This window comes from Ovis aries, chromosome 3, assembly GCF_016772045.2.
Source record: "Ovis aries strain OAR_USU_Benz2616 breed Rambouillet chromosome 3, ARS-UI_Ramb_v3.0, whole genome shotgun sequence".
Taxonomy (NCBI): domain Eukaryota; kingdom Metazoa; phylum Chordata; class Mammalia; order Artiodactyla; family Bovidae; genus Ovis; species Ovis aries.
The window spans coordinates 115,324,099-115,345,783 of NC_056056.1; the positions used below are offsets into that span (position 1 = coordinate 115,324,099).

A 21,685-nucleotide genomic window follows, 5' to 3' on the forward strand; every position below is an offset into this window, starting at 1 on the left:
TTTACAGACAATACCTCTCAGAATATAAAATAAAAATAAATTCAGCAATTAGTCTTTGTTAGTATATTAGATTCTTAACTGCCCATTATATCTTTATAACTTGCAAAAGACTTTTTTAATTTCACATGGTATACATTAACTAAAAAGAAGTATTGCCTGTATATTTCTTATATAATCTTTTCTTGATTTTTTTAAAATCAGAAAAAGTTGGGATAATATCATTGGTTAGTAATTTACACGTTTATAGATATCACCTTTTTTAATGAAACACCTTCCAGGTATACCTTATGTCTGAAAAGGATCTTTGTTGCAAATTACAGAAACATTCATTTACTTCCTTAGCAACAACAGCAAAAAATACTGAATAAACTTTAAGGTCATTTTCTACATGTTGACTCTCTTTAACATGCATTATTTTTCCTATTGTCTTTTGGACCATTCAACTTACTTATAGAAATGTTTTACATTCCAGAATAAACTGTGGTAATACGAAAATATTTAGTAATCCAAGAGAAAGGACCCAAACATCTGTGTGCGCAAAAGCTGTGAACAAGTGTGTAGCCAGTTAGAGGAATCAGCTGAACATCAGGCTCATCCCAGGAATGCCATTCCACTTTCAGAACATGACAGAAATTGAGCTGAAACAGATAATATACCTTTAATTTAATGATGACACTGTCGTACTTAGTTATTTTATTTAGCACAATCATTTCCTTTAAATCCCACAATAAACCATAATTCCTCAAATATCCTCAACTACCCTATGGAGACAAGTAATGATGCATATCACATCTGGCGATTCTCACAGTAGAGGAACAAATCCATTTTTTAATACATACAAATATTTCATGCATATTGCATTTGTGTGTGTATATAATTGAAGTCTTGCTGAGTCACATGAAATGTGAAAGCTAAGGTATCATCAGTATCAACAGTTTCATCTAGGTAAACATATAAAGTACTCGAATAAATTTAATAAAATAGTTCAATAATATAATCAAGCCAAATAAACTAAAATAATTAGACAAGTCATGTTTTATCATCAGTGCTTTGATATATATAGTCAATCATGTCACATTTACAGTGGTTTCAAAAATTCACCCAGCAAGACAGGTGAATTACTGGTCACAGTATTATCTATGGTAAATGTCAAAAAAAAAAAAAAAAAACCTGGGAGGAAAGTATACTATCAATAAATGAGATTCAAAAATTAATTTCTGTATAACATTCAGGAATCTTGGAGTATCACTATTACAATAGTATTCTTTACAAACATTTTTAAATTGACTAACATTTTGAATGTTTGCTATCATTTATCAGCAGTTTTAATATAAATATTTCATCTCATCTTTCCTTGTAAAAAACACAAAATGTTTAGAGCACAGAGCATGCATATTGTCAATAATTGTTTCATGTGCATTTCAGTAGGACATGGGTTAAAGAGTTAAATCTACACAGCAAATAATTGCCTGCATAAGTAACTAAGAGATTGGACAGTTTCATTGTATTGTTAGGAGAGAATGCTTTCAATAACTATGTATGGCCTTCCCTTCTGGGGAAGAACCTTCTCTGTGGCTCCATAAATATTTCATGAGCCAACATAAAGTAATATGCTAATGCCATGCTATTTACCCAGTGAGCAGGTGTGCCCCCTCCTGTCTTCCATCTCTGGAATAGCTCTCACTCGGGTCAGGCAAGCCATTCTGAACTGTGCCTTTTTGCCTCCCTCCCCTCACAGTCTCAGCTGAACCTACGATGGTGAGCGAGAGTCATCACGAGGCGCTGGCAGCCCCGCCAGTCACCACTGCGGCCACGGTCCTGCCACACAACGCCACAGAGCCAGCCAGTCCCGGGGAAGGGAAGGAGGATGCCTTCTCCAAGCTGAAGGAGAAGTTTATGAATGAGCTGCATAAAATTCCATGTGAGTATTACATATTGTTATTCGTGGAAAAATATATGGTTGAGAATCAATTTACCCATTAGAAGCGAAAAGCAGAATTCTTCTTAATATAAGCGTACCTTTGATTTTTTTTTACTATTAGAATGGTAGTATTTCAAAAATAAAAAGGTATAGTCTTGGAAATGGAGTATTCTAAAGTGTTTAAATATACTTAATAAATGAAAATCCAACTTATAAAGAAAACTATCTTGTGTTTAATGTAGGTGGGTTCTTTTTATCTTCTTCAATGTCTGTCTCTCCTGAGAATATTAATGTTTATGGGTTGTGCTGTATTTTATATCTTTATTTATGAAATTATTCCATTGTAAAGATTATTCCTAAACAATAGCAAAAACATACGTTCCCATTATTAGAAGTTTAGTTTTCGTTCACTCATATGTTAATATTTCAAAAATGTTTGCACAATTTTTAATATTTTCTTTGTGGTTATCTGGAAAGAAACCATAAACTGAACCTAAGTTTGAGTCTGTGTAGCACTGAGTCCAATCAATGGCATTTAATTTAAATCTTAAACTACAGGTTGGTCTTTTCCATTTATATGTAAACATTAACTATACACTAGACACTTATCTGGGCTTCCCTGGTGGCCCAGACAGTAAAGACTGCATCTATAATGCAGGAGACCTGGGTTTGATCCCTGGGTCAGGAAGACCCCTGGAGAAGGGAATGTCAACCCATTCCAGTATTCTCACCTGGGAAATCCCATGGACAGAGGAGCCTGGCGGGCTACAGTCCATGGGTTGCAAAGAGTTGGACATGACTGAGTGGCTAAATGCACAGATACTTGTCTAGTGTCTAATGGGAAAGCAGATTTTTGCCCTCACAAAAGAAATAATCAATAAGGAGGCAAATGTATATGGTCCATCATGGAATAATAAATAATATATGGAAAACAGGAGAGTAAAGTGAGAAAGGCAAAGGGGTAGAGGGTAGAAGGTTATTATTTGCTTGGATGATCTGAGCTGACTTCCTTTGTAAGGAAACCTGGAGGAGAAAGTTCTAAAACCTGTGAAATACAAGGCCCCTTAGGCAAGAATCCACCTGGAACAGCAAGGAACTCAGTGCGCCTTTGGTGGAATAAAGCAATGGCAGGAGGCAAACCTGAGGCTCCAAGACATGGAGCCTTGTGAATTGTTCTGAGGAAACTGGATTATACTCTGAGTGAAATAAAATGCCTTTGGAAGATTTTGAGCACAGGTATCCCATGATCTCATGTAGGCTTTTCTTAAAAATCAGGCAGCCTGGATGGGAGGGGAGCTTGAAAGAGAATGGATACATGCATATGTATATCTGAGTCCCTTTGCTGTCCACCAGAAACTATTAATATCACAAAATTGTTAATCGGCTATACTCCAACATAAAATAAAAAACTTAAAAATAAAAGTTTAAAATTCACTCTTGCTATTGTATTAAAATATGCTTAGGGGGACAAGGAGAAAAAATAAAGCAGGTTGTTGCAATAATCTAGATGAGAGATTTACAAAATTCATAAGAGAAAGAGTCTATAAGGACACTGAATTAAACTGCAAGGGATCTTATCCTCCCCGGAACTAACAACTTGTTGATCTGTTCGCCCACTTTTAATGAATTCAAATACATCTGAAAGATACTCTTAGCACAGCTGTCAGTAATTTCCATTCTCAGCATGAAGATTCATAACCTAGGGAAGGTAGAGACGGTCCAGTAGAGCAAGCCCTAAAGGGGAAACACAGGCTCTCTCGGGTTCTCTTCCTGTCTCTGCTGCTGAGCTAATGGATTGATTCAGCTAACTTTTGATATGACTTTGAAGTCACAACTACAGGGTGAAAACTAAATGCATCTATCATGAGGGCAAACTCTCACTTGGCTATTTTATCAAAATGCTTTCTTTAAAAGAAATGTGTTACAGGGAAGCAGAGAAAGCAATGACTAACACCAAATCAAATGTATATTCTGCCTTGTCTTCAGCATCATTTCCTTCTCTGGAGGGGTAAACAATATGAGAGGCAATGGCAGCGTTCACGACAGTGGGATTTCATGTTCCCCATTAAATACCCATTCTCTCACTTTCTTTAGGCTTTCACCCAATGTCATCTTCATGAGGACTTCCCCAACCATGCTATTCAAAATTATAATCCATTCACCCCATCCCAACTTCATCAGCATTTCCTGTCCTCTCCCCCTTGCTTTATTTCTCACTGGATTACTTAGCACCATTCTAAGTGCTGTATATTTTATTACTGGTTTTTAAATTGTCGTGGCTCTCTTCAAAATTGTGTAACCGGTATGAAGGGAAAATTCTGGGTCTGTTCTATGCATAGTTTTACCCTGGTGATCCTTAATATATATAGGGCACCCAACTTCTGTTTGTCCAGAACATGGATGAACCAGTGTTGATTTGGCTTACATGCTGAACCTCCACTCTTAGATTTTGAGTCCTTAAAAGGCTAAAATTTTAAAGCATCTGAAAAAATTTTAAGGTGAAAAACAAGGTCCTCCTGTATGGCACAGGGAACTATATTCAATACCCTGTGATAAACCATAATGGAAAGGAATATGAAAAAGAGTATATAAATATGTATTACTGAATCACTTTGCTATCTATACTGTAGATACAAACACAATATTATAAATCAAGTATAATAAATTTTAAAAATTTGATTTCTAACACCAAAGAACCATCATTTCAATGCTTGACTGTGTCATTCACATTGAAAAAACAAGTTTTTTCCATATTTATAGTGATAACTTTATCTTTTAGCCTTTTCCACTTAGCGCCATATATACTTTATATTTTCCTCCCTGTTCATCAACAGGAAAAGAATCAACAGGGGAAAATATCTGTGCAACTCTCCCCTTTTCTTTCTCTTGGCTAATCTTACTTCATTCCTTCCTCCCAAGCCACTATCACATTCCTGTATTTCTTTCTTGGGCACTGGAAATCAGATCAGGTCATCAGCCTTCCTCTGTGGAGATTTACTTTTGACCAGCAACCTAAAATAGTAGAAGGTCAGAGAATCTAGGTAACATCTCTTAGAAATCTGATGCTGCTAGCTCTCTCCTTGATTTTTTAAATGGGGAAAAAACAACTGAAATACCTAAAATTTTCAATGGTTTGGCAAATAAGTAGAAAAACTAAATCATAAACACAGCCACACAGCTTTATGATAAATGTGCAACTGCGTATTTTACACTTTCATTTTAATCCATCACAATTTTTACTGCCTGTGTAATTGAAATTTCTAATGGGATTTATACACAGGGAGCAACACTCCACAGAAATGAAACATATTCCCTAAATCAAACTCCTTTAGGAGTATATGTTACATAAAGGTTATCACTTTTGACTTGGCATAATATGGTGTGATGCTAATGACAGGTAACAAATTAGAATATTAATTGATTTCTGTCTCTGAACTAAATCTTGGCTATCTGGCAGATGTGGTTTTTTTGCAAAATTGATAGCAAACAGCTTTAGTCTGTCACTTGAAATTCCCACTTGAGAGAAGAGAGGTGTCACAATGGCAAGGAGTGTGCATGTCATCAGTTGGGTAATCTGTAGAGTCCAGCACGGAGCATATTCAAACCAAACTGCTTGATGATATCATCCATAATACCAAGGGGTTTCAAATTTAAAAAAGGAAAAGGAAATGGTAAATTCTGAGCATTTTTATCTTTCCATTCATTCTGCATACTGTTATGTAAATGAAGCAGACAAGGTTTTGCAGAATGCTTCTTTATTTTGCAACTTTGATTTTAATATGACTAGGGCCATGGTTGGTTTGTAAAGCATGAACTCATGTCATCCAAATAGCTGTGATTAAGGTTTTGATATTCATGAGCTTCTTGAAGTCAAGTGCACCTTTCCTGAAGTACAGCAGAAAACCAAATAGCTGAAACTTGATTCTGAGTCTAGAATAAGAGCAAGTGGGCTGAGAATAGTTATGTAATTTATGTAGAAATACTATTGGGTGGACGGTTTAACACAGGCTTTAGAAACACAAGCTCTGGTTACAGATTCCATGGGTTCAGCTCTTAGCTCTGCCATATTCAATGTGACCTGGAGAATGTGACTTCAACTTTCTGTGCTTCAGTTTCTTCTAGTATAAAATGGGGATTAAAAATAATATCTCCATATAGAGTTGCTGGATAGAAGCATCGATGCAGATGCAGTGCTTAGCAGAGTGTCGGGCACAGAGTAAGCATCCGATAAGTGTTAGCTATTAATTAGAGTCAAATTTTCGTTTTTAACGAGCCTATTTCTCTTTTAGAAAAGCCCTCCATTAAGGTCAGACAGACACCCAAATTGAGAAAATTCCAGAAACTCTGCAGCCAAATATTCAAGCATTACATTCTTCAAACCCATTCCAAGGATGCCTGCTCCAGGAAAGACAAATTCCCTCTTGGTGTTTCCTCTTTGCATCATCTCTAATTTTCTTTTCTTTTGTCATTTCGTTCTCTGACTCCCTCATTCCTTTTAGCCTAGAGGTGTGCTCAACGTTCACATATTTGCAAGTGAAATTCTATGCATTGTATGTGCTTTGGAAATGTCAGTTTTCTCTGTACACATGCTAAGTTTTCTTCTTTTTACCTCCTCTGTCACCCACCATTCTTACTTCCTCCTTCATATCTACATCAAACTGAGTGGAAAACACAGCCTTGACCCTGACATCTATTTCTTCAACTCCCACTAACAACTCAGCTCCTTCCACTCTGATTTCCATCCATCAGGTACGGGTAAAATGGTCACCAGGTACTTCTTTTTGCACAGTTATGAGGGTGACTTTCAACCTTCATTTGGTCGGATATTTCTGCATCACTATTATGATCAGAAGTCATGATCTGAAGAATCTTGATTTCCTAAGAGTATAATCTCATTTCCTCATCTTCCTTCTTTCCCTCCTTATTCTCTTTCATTGACTGGTCCTCCCTTTTCATTGTCTTTCCTTCCCTTTAGTGGTAGAGGTCACAGTTTACAGGCTTCCACTCTTAATCCTGTTCCAGTCTTATTCTACATGCTCTCCTGAGCCATCTCATTCCCTTGCTCTTCAGGAAAGAAATCTCACTATTATCCTTTTCTCCCTGATCTATTGCAACTCCAGCTCCATACCTGCATTCATTTAAGTCCTGTTAAATCTCCTTTAAAAAAAACTGCTTAAAATCAGTCAACAATTTGCTTTTCTCTCTTCCTGTATTCCGTTTCCCCATTAACCCTGACACATTTTTTTAATTACTCAAGAACCTGTTCAAATGTTACCATTTGGACAAGAAGTTCATCCTGCAAGCTTTCAAAGCTCTTCATCCAAACTGCTCAGGGGCAGATGCAATTTCTGACACACATTCATATCCCGCATCCTCTGAAAGTATCTGCCGCCATGCAAGAAACAACAGTATGGGTATAACAATATTATAGATATTAACATTACACCAAATACTGTGATTCTCATGCCATGCTTGGAGAAACTATGATCTAGAAAGCAATCGTTTTCAAACCTTTTAGCCAAGGATCCTTTTGATCAAATAAAATATTGTACAGAAACCTATGGACAGTGAGGCAGAGCTGCCTTGGTGAGTTAAAGATCTCTTCCTCACTCACCCTCCCAAGATATACCAGCCAACTACAGAGACACCTGACTGTATGGAACACACTTTGAAGACGGTGGCCTGAACAAACAGTGAGCATGTCAATGGCGTCCCTCCCAGCAATAGCTAGTGAAACTCAACAACCAGTAGTGGTATAACTGGTTAGATATGTCACAAGCTGAGGAAACAATGCAGTCCAGCACGTTTTTCCCTCATGGGGCTGCAGAATGAACATCATGACATTGCCATCTATTAGTGTCAAGAATGCAGTGTTAATTCAAGAAGATATGTTCAAGAAACATAAGAGGAGAACCCTTAGTAGCATGGGAAGAACAATAATTACTGTAAAATTGCCAGTGTTCACTGAGAACTTTGCGGGGAAGCGTGGGCTGTGCATTTTGTGAAATCGACCTCCATTCTGCCCTCTAAAATCTCTACTAGGAGAGAATAATTACTATCCCTCTTTTATGGATAAGAAATCTGAGGCCTAGTAAGGTACACATGGCAGAGGCTGAACAAATAGAGCAGGCTGTGTCAGGAAAAAGCTCTGCACGTCTGTGATTATGCCTCCACAGAGTATCACAAAGACTGTAACCATCTCCACTATTATTTATCTCAACTGACTAGAAACTCTTAACACTCTATGTGCCTATTCAGAGACACTGGTTGATATCTGATGTTCGTCTTTGTTATTCATCTTAATGACTAAATAATTGGAAAACAAGTTTAATACTGAGTTTCCCCTTGGAGAAAGAAATGGCGACCCACTCCACTATGCTCACCTGGAGAATCCCATAGACAGAGGAGCCTGGCGGGCGACAGTCCATGGCGTCACAAAGAGTTGGACACGACTGAGTGACTAACACTTGGCTTTAAAGACAAGTGTTTATTCACTTTATATTTCTGCATTTCTTTTATTGGACTCACTCAGATAGTAATAGATTATTCACATGACAATCTATCAAAGTACTAAGAGTTAGAGTCTGCTGCCCTGTAGAAATTAATTTCTCAGCTATCATCCACTGACCCAACTTCAGCTCTCATCTGTTGACTCAGTTCTTCCCACACTTGAGAAAAGTACTGGCTAAGATGTTAAATGAAATGATTCATTGTTAGCCTCTATTGAATTGAAATATCTATGAGAAAAAAGTTACAGTGCAGATGAGGGTTATTTTCTGTGCTTTGCAATACTGAGCGACTCCCTCAGTGCATGCTGAAGGGATCTATGTGGGACAAGGAGACTTAGAGATAAGGGTGGTATTTCATCACAGCACAGTGCAGTGATGCATGCTTTCATGCTGATGCACAATAAACATTTTGATTTAGTTATTTCTCAAATTTAATTCTGATTCAAAATACATGAAGTGAATATGTGTGTATATATATACATATATAGTGTGAATACAGTGTGTGTGTGTGTGTGTGTGTGTGTGTGTGTGTGTGTATGGCTACTGTGGAAAAACAGTTCTAGTCAGTTTGGTTCTTAATAGAGTTCACACTGCCCCCTACAGGCTGTTGTGAATATTTGCTGGGTCGTTTTTAGTGTGTTGAAAAATGGGCATGAGGGGCAGCTGCTTGCGTTTACAGGCCCTGGGCCAAGAACATAAACATCTTCCAACTTGTGAGACAGTCTCCCTGGGATATGCATAAGAAAGGAACCCCTGTTTATAATGATTTGAACCTGGAACAACTTGACATACAACGTGAAAGTGTTTTTGCAAGGCTCTGATATAAGCTGACTATTCTAGCTCTTATTCTGATATTTGCCTCTGAACTTTCTTTTGCTCCTGACTTTTTGCGGAATTTCCATCTTATGTCTCCAAATACAAATATCCCTTTTAGCAACTGTAAACATTTGATCACTTCATTGGGACACAAGTAAAGTTCTGAAGTTCTGAAGATTTTTGCAGTGAAATGTGAATTATACAAATTATTATTTCTCCTGTGTTATAGTTAGCACGTTGTATTGATTTGTAAAGTTTATGTAGGTATGTTGTATCATCTATTATTTATACTATGAGTAAAAGGATTATTATAAAATAAAAGCTTTAATACTGATTTTAAAGAGCAAGTATATAATCTGACTACCAACATCCTATATTCAATATAGAAACCTAACAAAATTATGTGCTACCGATGCTGTATTTTAGGAAGGTTGTCTAAATGTGTCGAATTTTGTTTCCCTCTTAGAAGTCTATTATGCAGAAAATTCCCCCAGGAAATGCATGCCTTTAAAATGAACTAGTTCTGTGAGATTTTATAAGCTTCCAAAGTATAGGTAATGCAGAGTAACACTAAGCACGTTAAGCCACCAAGTGAATTAAGATCTCAGTGAAGTTTCTAGACCTGATTTAGCTACATTCCATTAGCATTTCAAAGATATTATGTAAACACCCCTCGAAAAATAAGGGGAGCGAACAATACTTTGGACATATATTAATAACAGCTCAGGAGTCACCTTGCCGAAATACTGTACAAATAGACAGATAAATGTTTACAATTATTTTTAAATACATTTCTCACCACATGGCAGTTGCAGGTCAAAATACAGGCTGTGTTTTCACGCAGGGAAGTCTGACTGCAAATGCAAATCTATACAGGAAACAGCAAAACGAAAGAAGCTGAGAGACTGCTGTTTTCTCCTCTCCCTAATGACTAGGTAGATCTTTAATCGCGCTGCTGACCTGTCAGGTCTGTGCTGGTTTCCATTCAATTAGATAAAGAATTTAGAAGCAGAAACCAGAGGGAAGTTATGTGGTGCGCCATCATCTTTTAGCACTCGGCTTTATTTTTCTTTATTTTGATTTTCATCATAAAAGGTCTGAACTTGCTATCATCTGAGTCCACATGCCTCCGCAGCCTGCCTTTTAAGTGAACTTAGTTAACTTAGAAATAAAGATGAAGACGACAGTGGCCCTTTTAAACATTTCCTCACCGAGCAACACTTCCACTGAAACCACTGTCCCGGAGGAGTCTCAAAATCACTTCAACCCTCCACCTTTGCAAGCTTTTTACATACAAACAAGTTTGTCTGTTTTTAAGCCACAGCAAGCTACAAATAATAGAAATATACTTGGCTAATAATTATGCCATTTATGGAAAGGAGTGTGCACCTGTCCAAAGAAACTCAGAAACCAGCCAAGATCTCAGGGTAATAAGCCTTAATTTATGGAGTTATATGATTTGATGCCTTGAAAATAAAATTTTATGACAATAATTTTCTTTTATAAGGATTTGTATCAGATTCTTTAAAATCACGAAACTACTGCAATAGATTAAAAACACTGCTATTAAACAAATATTACCCCCTAAATACTTCTGTACACTTCAGTAGCCTGAAGTTTTAAGGCTTTGACCATAATTCTGAGTTGGTCACTCAGAGACTCTGGCCCAAAATTAGTTGTTGTTGTTCAGTCACTGAGTTGTATCCGACTCTTTGTGACCCCCATAGACTATAGCATGCCAGGCCTCCCTGTCCTTCACTATCTTCCAGAGTTTGCTCAAACCCATGTCCATTGAGTCAGTGATGCCATGCAACCATCTCATCCTCTGTCATCCCCTTCTCCGCCTGCCCTCAATTTTCCCAGCATCAGGGTCTTTTCCAATGAGTCAGTTCTTATCAGGTGGCCAAAGTATTGGAACTTAACCTGCTTTAGTGGAATATTGTTTGCTATAATAAAAGGCCAGAGTGTGAGCTCTGGAGTTGATCTGCCTGGGGTCAAAGTCCCAATTCTGCTGTTTCTACTATGTAACCTTGAGCAAATCATTTAATCTCTCTGTAAAATGAGGATAATCATAGTACTTACCTCTGGGAAGTTGTCTGGAATATAATATGGGACATATTCAAAATTCAAAAACTTCTAATGTTTATTTTATATAACTCCCACTATGTTCTAGGCTGGTATTCCATGCTTAGGAACTAAACTAAAGCACATCATTTAAATTTGTTTGGGGCCTCAATAGCATTACAGACTCAGAATTTTCCTACCAGTTGTTATTGTTCAGTCACCCAGTCGTGTTTGACTCTTTGAGACCCCATAGACTGCAGCAGGCCAGGCTTCCCTGCCCCCCACCATCTCCTGACGTTTGCCCAAGTTCATGCCCATTGCCTCAGTGATACCATCCAGCCATCTCATCCTCTGACACCCTCTTCCCCTTCTGCCCTCAATCTTCCCCTGCATCAGGGACTTTTCCAATGAGTCAGATGACCAAAATCCTGAAGCTTCAAATTCAGCATAAGTCTTCCAAGGAGTATTCAGGGTGGCTTCCTCTTGAGATTGACTGATTTTATCTCCTTTTCTACCAGAAGGACGTCTAAATTAAAGTGTCTTAGCAAGACATGGACAGCACTGTAAGATATGATATTGTTTTTGCCTCATCATTCCCACCTCATCTCCACTTATTCACTCTCACGCAGTTTGTTTTGGCAATACAGAGACCCTCGGAGTTACAGAATTTATTATCCACGTCGTTGCATGCTTCTAGGTCTTTGCCCAAACTCACTCCTCTACCGGAAATGGCTTGGTGGCCCCTGCTCTTCTAGCTGGACTACTTCTAGTTACGCTTCAGAACTCTATTTTTTTTCAAGGTCTCCCTGTCCTCACGCTCCCCACCCCATGATCTACTATCCATCAGCAATTCTCCCCTGTGATAGGTCTGTGCTTTACATATAATTTTTGCTGTTTGCTTATCTGTTTTCTTTCCTAATACCAGCCTCTCTCAATACCAACCAATCTACATGAGATCAAAACACTGTCTTTTCATCTTTTTGTCTCAACCCCAGCAAAACTTGGCTCATAGTAGGTAAAATTATTATTCTCTTTTAGCTCAAAAGATCCTAGGTAATTATATTAACAAGAAAAGGCCTTCCAGTCATAGATACAGAGGACAGACTGGCAGAGCCCAGAGGCAGGAAATCAGTCAACCCTGACTGACCAGTGGGGAAGTAAGTCACAGCATGGTGACTGTAGTTAATAATACTGTATTGCATATTTGAAAGTTGCTAAGAGATTAGATATTAAAAGTACTCATCACAAGAAAAAAATTGTAACTGCATATATGATGAATGTTAGTTAGATCTATTAGAGGTGATCATTTCATAACATACACACGTACTAAATCATTATGTTATACACCTGAAACGAATACAGTCTCATATGCCAACTATATCTCTATTAAAAACAGAAAAGGTCTTCCAAAGGGGTAATCACAGAAAGGTGTCATAATAACAATAATAACATTCAAGGTTAAATTCAACGTTACATTGAACTAAAGATCCCCAACCCTCCAGAGCTCTTTTACTTTACTCAGCCTTTGTCATCTGTTTTCTTTCTTCCTTGCCTGTGTTGTATTAAAATGTTAGGAACTAATTAATTCTCTTTGGCCAGTCTGATTCAGCTCTGAGACACAAATAGCCACCCAACTGGTCCTCAGAGTACACAGTTCTCCCCACAAACATTTTTGTTCAAGTGGAGACCTGGGATTTAACACTAGTTTCATCTTTCAATTTTAAAAATAATGGTGGATTCATGTCAATGTATGGCAAAACCAATACAGTATTGTAAAGTAAAATAAAGTAAAAAAATAAATAAATAAAATAAATTAAAAATAATGTATTGTCAGGAAACAAGATGAGCTCACATCTTTAACAATTGCCAGACTACACATCCCAGTTTCCGGAGCATCCACTGAGAGCCCAAAGATGTCAGCAAATGTGTTACAGCAGCTTTTCCCACAGTGGGTACTTCTGTGAGGTTCTCACTGGGGAGTAGCTGTTTACAGGATACCCTATGAGTCTCCCTGTTTCGCTTATCAGCCACACACAGCACAGCCTTCTGGTCTTGCAGGGCTATAGTTGTCGATGGTGCCACGCTGTGGATACCATTTGAAGCGGTGCTTCAGAATGGCCTCGCCAGCCTTCTTTTGCCCACACTGACTGGAACTGTTCCATGTCAGCTCAGCTTTCCATTGCAGCTGACATCCATCCACCTTTCTTTTCCAGATCTGTTAATGTGGCTCTAGTGATGTGATTTACCTGGCTATCTTCCAGGTCCTCATCAGGAGAGAGTCTGTTTGCTATTTTGCATTCTGTAGCCTTCAACTCTAGCACCACTGCTACTGATACGAAAGCTCAGGTACTTCCATAAGAGTTCCAGTTTAATGATCTGTCTAAAACCTGAGCACCAAGTGATTCACTAGTGTTTCAATTACTCGAACACAGTTTCCCAAAGTCAGTTCTACTGTTTTTATCCTCCACTGGAGCTCGATGCTGCTTTGCATCTCTGGACTTCCTGACTTGGCCGTTCATTCAGCCAGGGACAGTGGACCTTTCGTACAGGCACCCAGGGCCATGTGCCTTCCCCTTACTCTTCTCTCTTGGTTCCTGAGACTTTAATCATCTTTCTGAGAGTTCTTATTCTCTCGGCCTCCTTTAGTCACTAACAGATAGGTACTTTCCAATGATCTGCCTTTGGCATTCATCTACCTCTATGATTTCTTCATAAATTTAGGACTTCCAATACTCTTTATGTAAATCACACTTTAAACTCAATCCCAAGTCTTAATGTCTTTACTGAGCTCCTGCATTTTGCTAAATTCACTTTACTAAGAAATGGTTTATTTACAATAAGGTGCACCCATTGCAAATGTACATTTTGACAAGTATACGAAATGTAATCACCCTTCCAAACAATGCCTCTAAGTCCCTTTCTAGCAATTCCTGCGCTGGTTCTAGGTGATAACTGATCTGCTTTCTGTCACTATAAATTCATTTTGACTATTCAAGAATTTCATAAAAACGGAACAATTCACTGTGTAGTCTCTTGCATCTGGCTTCTTTCACTTAATCCAATGTTTTGGGGATTCATCCATGTTCTTTCACATATCAGTAATCCATTCCTTTTTATTGCTCAGCATTCCATTCTATAGTCGACAGTCTATTGTCAATCAATGAAAACACAGGTTGTTTTCAGTTTGGAACTCTTAAGAATAAAGCTGCTGAAAATATTCTTGTGTAAATCCTTAAGTTGATATATGTTTATGTTATGTTTATGTTTTCTCTCGGTAGCTCAGACGGTAAAGAATCTGCCTCTTTACAGGAGACCCGGATTTGATCCTTGGGTTGGGAAAACCCCCTGGAGAAGGGAAGGGTTACCCAATCTACTATTCTTGCTTGGAGAATTCCATGGAAAGAGGAGCACCCATGGGGTCTCAAAAAAGTTGGATATGACTGAGCAACTAACACTTTTACTTTTTACTTTCACAATATTTCCTCCTGGGGAGTACCTACGTGAGGAAATGCTGAGTAGTAATGTAATATTTGTTTTCTTTGTATAAAAAAGATTGTCAAACTTTTCCTAAAAATGACTGTGGTATTTCTATCCTACCAGTGATGCATAAAAGTTCTAGTTGCTCTGTGCCCTTGCTATCACTTGGAATTGTTGGGCTTTCTAGCCATTTGTAGTACAGGTATTGTGTATATCATTGTAATGGTAATGTGCATTTCCATGGTAACTCAAAACAGATTGTAGATCTAAACAAAAAATTTTAAAAAATTCTAGAAGAAAACATAGTGTGTAATTCAGTGATCTTGATTTTTCCCAGCTTTATTGAAATATAATTGATAACATAACATTGTATAAGATTAAACTATACAGGAGACAGGGATCAAGACCATCCCCAAGAAAAAGAAATGCAAAAAAGCAAAATGGCTATCTGGGGAGGGCTTTCAAACAGCTGTGAAATGAAGAAAAGCAAAAAACAAAGGAGAAAAAGAAAAATATACCCATTTGAATGCAAAGTTCAAAAGAATAGCAAGGAGAGATAAGAAAGTCTTCCTCAGTGATCAATGCAAAGAAATAGAAAAAAGCAATAGAATGGGAAAGACTAGAGATCTCTTCAAGAAAATTAGAGATACCAAGGGAAGGAACATTTCATGCAAAGATGGGCACCGTAAAGGACAGAAATGATATGGACCTAACAGAAGTAGATATTAAGAAGAGGTGGCAAGAATACACAGAAAAACTATACAAAAAAATCTTCATGACCCAGATAATCATAATGATATGATCACTCACCTAGAGCCAGACATCCTGGAATGTGAAGTCAAGTTGGCCTTAGGAAGCATCACTACGAACAAAGCTAGTGGAGGTGATGGAATTCCAGTTGAACTACTTCAAATCTTAAAAGATGATGTTGTGAAAGCGCTGCACTCAATATGCCAGCAAATTTGGAAAACTCAGCAGTGGCCACAGGACTGGAAAAGGTCAGTTTTCATTCCAATCTCAAAGAAAGGCAATGCCAAAGAATGTTCAAACTACCGCACAATTGCACTCATCCCACATGCTAGCAAAGTAGTGCTGAAAATTATCAAAGCCAGGCTTCAACAGTACATGAACCGTGAACTTCCAGATGTTTAAGCTGGTTTTAGAAAAGGCAGAAGAATCAGAGATCAAATTGCCAACATCTGTTGGATCATCAAAAAGGCAAGAGAGTTCCAAAAAAACATCTATTTCTGTTTATTGACTATGCCAAAGCCTTTGACTGTGTGAATCACAACAAACTGGAAAATTCTGAAAGAGATGGGAATACCAGACCACCTGACCTGCCTCTTGAGAAACCTGTTTGCAGGTCAGGAAGCAACAGTTAGAACTGGACATGGAACAACAGACTGGTTCCAAATAGGAGAAGGAATACGTCAAGGCTGTATATTGTCACCCTGCTTATTTAACTTCTATGCAGAGTACATCATGAGAAATGCTGGGCTGGAAGAAGCACAAGCTGGAATCTAGATTGCCAGGAGAAATATCAATAACCTCAGATACCCAGATGACAAACCCCTATGGCAGAAAGTGAAGAAGAACTAAAGAACCTGTTGATGAAAGTGAAAGAGGAGAGTGAAAAAGTTGGCTTAAAGCTCAACATTCATAAAACTAAGACCATGGCATCTGGTCCCGTCACTTCATGGCAAACAGATGGGGAAACAGTGGCAGACTTTATTTTGGGGGATCTCCAAAATCATTGCAGATGGTGATTGTACCCATGAAATTACAAGATACTTACTCCTTGGAAGAAAAGTTATGACCAACCTAGACAGCATTTTAAAAAAGCAGAGACATTACTTGGCCAACAAAGGTCTGTCTAGTCAAGGCTATGGTTTTTTTCAGTGGTCATGTATGGATGTGACAGTTGGACTATAAAGAAAGCTGAGTGCCAAAGAATTGATGCTTTTGAACTGTCATGTTGGAGAAGACTCTTGAGAGTCTCTTGGACTGCAAGGAGATCCAACCAGTCCATCTTAAAGGAAATCAGTCATGAATATTCATTGGAAGGACTGATGCTTAAGCTGAAACTCCAATAGTTTGGCCACCTGATGTGAAGAACTGACTCACTGGAAAAGACTTTGATGCTGGGAAAGATTGAAGGTTTGGGGAGAAAGGGACAACTGAGGATGAGATGGTTGGATGGCATCACCCACTCAATGGACATGGGTTTGGGTAGATTCCGGGAGTTGGTGATCGACAGGGAGGCCTGGTGTGCTGCGGTCCATGGGGTCACAAAGAGTCAGACATGACTGAAAGAATGAACTGACTGACTGACTGAAACTATACAGCATGTTGATTTGATACAAAATCATTACCAACTTAGCATTAGTTAATACTTCAATCCCATCATGTAATCACCATTTCTTATTTGAGCTGAGAACATTCAAGATCTACTCTTAGCAAATTTCAAGTATAAAATACGATAGTTTAACCATAATCACCAGGTTGTAGGTTCAATCCTCAGGATTAATTTAACTGGAAGTTTGTACCCTTTGGTCATTAACTCTCCGTTTACCCTACCCAGCAATGGCAGGCTTTAAAAGACACCAAAAGCTCAACTATTAAAAGTTGATAAATTAAACTTCTTTCAAAGCAAATACATCTGCTTTTGAAAGGCACCATTAAGAAAATAAAAAAGCAAGTCACAGACTGAATGAGTATCTGCAGTATATATATTTGACAAAGATGTTGTTTGTGGAATATATTTTAAAATTTTTTACAAACCAGTACAAAAATGAGCAAGAGATTTGAACAGATACTTAGTGAAAGAAGATACACATGACCAATAATCTCATATCAGGATTAATTAAGTGATCATTGACATTCAACATTTTTAGCTATTTGGAAAATGCAAATCAAAACTACAATGAATTCCATTTTTTAAAAGCTCTTTTTAAGATCTATTTATCTGAATATGACATTTGCTATTGACAGTATATCCCAAACTAAACTCGCCTTTCCCCCACTCCAACAAAACACACACGCACCACTACCCAGAAGCTAAAAACCTTAACCTTGTCTTTGAGTCTCCCCATTTTTTGTCTCCATCATCTAGGTAATTAACAAGTCCAATGCTGTCTTTTCTCCTCTCCATTCTCACCACTATGCTCTATTTGGGTCCTCCATCTGTATTAGAATTACTAGAGCTCCTTAAAGGCTCCCATAATCATCTTTACCCACTGGCCAGTCTGTAGTACATAAATCTTACAGATGATTCCTCCTAGAGCACAGCTCTGAACACACCAATCGCTTGCTCAGAAACCTTTAATACTTTCCCCCTGGTTTTTGAACTCTGTTATTTGTGATCCAAGACCCTCTGTAGTCTAGCCCCAACCTGCTTTTCCAGCCTCAATTCATCTTCTTTGAACTGCACTGTCCACTGTTCCCCAGAGATATGCCTCCATTTCCTGCCTTTGTACCTCAGTCCATGGGGATCCTACATCTGAAATGTCATTACCCTCATCTCTGCATATCCGAGCTTCTATATTCTAAAAGACTAAGGCTCAATTCAAATGCTAGTAAAGCTCCTGCTGAATAACCATATTATTCTTTTAACCATAGATCTTCAACTATGTGGTATTATGCACATATCTTCCTTACTCGATTTTAAGTTCTCAGAAAATAACCTCAGAGTTGATCCATTTTTTCATACTCTAGACTACATACTATGTGCCTAACAAAGGATGGGCAGTAGATAAATATGTATGGCATGGATGAATTGCTTGGTGGTAGAATACCAAATAGAGTAGTAGTCATGCTTATAATCTAGTAGGAGAGACAAGGTATGCATAGAGACAATAGCGATGTAAGGCAGTAGAAATGAGCAGAAGAATCATCGAAGATGAGCCTGGAATTGTAATTTGGAATTAGGTTAGACAGGGCCATCAATATCAGGCTAAAGAGCTTAGACTTTATTAAATTGTTAAAGAGGAGCCAGGAACCATTCAAGATATTTAAACATGGAAGTAGCATAATTATAGCTTTGTTTTAGGAACATTAATCTGGAAGTCATGTGTAGGTAGGAGGGAATACAAGGGGAGAGCCTGGAGAGAGGGAGCAGGCAGGAAGGAGGCAAGGGGAGGAGCAGTAAAGATGATGAGAGCATAGACTGATGAGGAACAAAAGAGACAGGTGTGATAGATTCATGAACATGCACTTGACAGGTACAGCAACTGGATCTGAGGGTGTGTAGGGGGGAAAATGAACATTAATTCCAGAAGACCTGGGTGATCAGTTCACGGTGATGCTCTGTAGGGAACAGGGAATGTAAGGGAAAGCTCAGCACTGGAAATTGAGGTCTGTGGAGTTGACCACATATAAATTTAGGTTGTGAAAGCAGATAATTGTCCTAAGTAAGAATGTGTGGGATCAGAGCATGGGGAAGTCAATGATAAATTCTTAAAATGTAAAGGTCTTGGATGAGCAGTGAAATTGATGAAGGGATAAATGAGCTGTCAGAGAGTAGTGGGTAAAGCAGAAGTGTAGAGTGTCACAGAAGCTAAGTAAAAAGTTTCTGATAAACAGTAACCAGTTTGATTCAGAAGAAATGTACTGAGTGTACTGACTGAAGTTTGGAAAAATAGAAATGATGAAAGCATGCGATCTACCGTTACCATGTTTTCAATATAGTTGGGGAGGGGAGCAGATACCATCGTCATCATTATTACCAATATTTTTGAGAGATTAGTGCAGGACCTCACCTATTTATTATTATTTGACCAATTATTCCTCATAACAATCTTGTTGTATTTATGATTTTAATCTTGTAAAGGGGTAAAGAATCTCAAATATATTAAGCAAAACATATTCTGGTACAGGGCATAATGAAGTAAGTACTAAAGAAAGGTACAAGTAAGCAAAGCACAAAGGAAGGAGAAATAGTATGGGAGTAACTGACGGAGTTAGTTAAGAAAGAGGTGCCTTTGGAGTTATGCCTTGAGAGATATGGAAGGATTTGCAGAACCAAACAAATGGACGGAAAGCCATTCCATATTGAACAACATGAGTTCTATGTGCCAACAGAGAGCTTATGGTTAACAGTTTAGGTTAGTGTGATTGAGTTGCAGGACATATTGAAATCATGTTGATGAAGTCATATGACTTCATTTTGGAGAATATTTAATGCTTGGCTAAGCAGGTCATACTTTACTCTGCCATCCCCAAGCCTTTAGGTCATTATAAAGAACAGACTATGGGTCCAACTAAAACTCTTTTTTCTTTCATGACCATCAGAAGAAATAAAGAAACATAGAAGTCTATGCTGAGAAAAGGCCTGTGGATTTAGAGCTCTTTGTTGACCTTGGAAAGCCTCATTTCATTAGAGAGCTGGCATTGGACAGCAGCTTGCAGGGCGTGATGTGAGTGAGAAAGTAGAGAGAGAAAGTGAAAGCAGTATGAACTGTCCTCTCCCACGACAAGCCAAACAGAATGATAGCTCACGCACTCAACAGGATGAAGTAGAATTGGGTAAATGTTAAGGTGTAGAGCAGAATGAGATGAAAGTACATAGACTGTCAATACCACAGGCAAGGTGAGCTCTTTCATGGCTAATTCTGAATACCATCACATATCCATGCCCCTGGTATTCTCAAAAATCCCTATTTTGTGTGGGTGGGGGTGGAGGGCAATGGCAGTAACTTGTGAACCTGGTCCTGTCCACTGAGAGCTTCAACATTAGAAAGCTTAGAACCTCTTTCTGATACATTCACATGACTGATTCACTTTGACTGTAAAGTGTTGCTGAGACCACATACCACCATGTCTGCACTAATTTTCCTACTTCCTTGATCAGAGTCTCCCTTTCCCTGTTCTTTCCATAGGCCTCACACGCTGGCACTTGCCAGTTTTTTCCTTATGTTAGAGCTGTTTCTCTTATGCTTCCATGTTAGTCTAAAAAATTTTAGAGGAGAGTTGGAGATGGACATTCTTATATGTATTGCTCCAATAGTGAAAAAGTGAAAGTGTGAGTCCAACTCAGTCATGTCCAACTCTTTGCAACTGCATGGACTATAAGGTGCCAAGTTCCTCTATCCATGGAATTCTCCAGGCAAGAATACTGGAGGGGGTAGCCATTCCCTTCTCCAGGGGTCTTCCTGACCCAGAAACTGAACCTGAGTTTCCTGCATGGCTGGCAGATTTTTTCCCATCTGATCAATCAGGGAACACCATTACTCCTATAAAGTAGATACTAAATAATTACTTACTGAATTGGTTTTATAGTCTGTGTTTCACTGTTATAAATATATGGAAAAAATGGTTTGCAGAGAGAGATTTGTTTCCTACTGCTGCATGAAAGCTTATAACAAACTTAGTAGCTTAAAAAACACACATTTATTATCCCACAGATTATGTGGGTCGAGAATCCAGGCACATTTTAACTGAGTCCTCCACTCAGGGTCTTACCAAATTGCAATCTATGTGTCCCTGAATTCTGGAAGAGGGACTCAAGCCCCTCTTCTGAGCTCCTTCAGATCTTTGGCAGGAATTCAGTTCCTTGCCAGTGGTAGGACCAAGACTCTCAGTTCCTAGAGGCACCGCTTTCACAAACTGTCTGTGTCTTTGAGGCGAGCAGAAGAATCTCTCTCTCATATCAGGAAGGGTGAAGTCTCTCTTAAAGGACTTTCAACTGATGAAGTCAAGCACACCCAGGATAATGTCCCCCTTTTGATTATTTCAAAATCAGCTAACTTGGGACGTCCATTGCATTGGCAAAGTCCCTTCACCCTTGCATATAAAGTAACCTATCACATCACAGTCTTGCTCACAATTAAGAAGGTATTCTGTAGGATGTGTGCATGCGGGGTCCTAAGAGTGGTAGGGGATGTCTTGGAACCCACCGCAG

At 38.5% G+C, this 21,685-nt stretch overlaps 1 protein-coding gene across 3 annotated transcripts in view; it reads left to right on the forward strand.

The window, feature by feature from the left end:
• SYT1 (synaptotagmin 1) overlaps positions 1 to 21,685 on the forward strand; it is a 634,295-nt gene that overhangs the window by 395,586 nt on the left and 217,024 nt on the right. For all 3 annotated transcript variants that reach the window (XM_027967160.3, XM_027967161.3, XM_060412479.1), the window contains one exon: positions 1,739 to 1,921. In XM_027967160.3, the coding sequence (XP_027822961.1) occupies positions 1,756 to 1,921 (166 nt within the window). In that variant the 5' untranslated portion in view covers positions 1,739 to 1,755. The remainder of the gene's footprint in view (positions 1 to 1,738; positions 1,922 to 21,685) is intronic.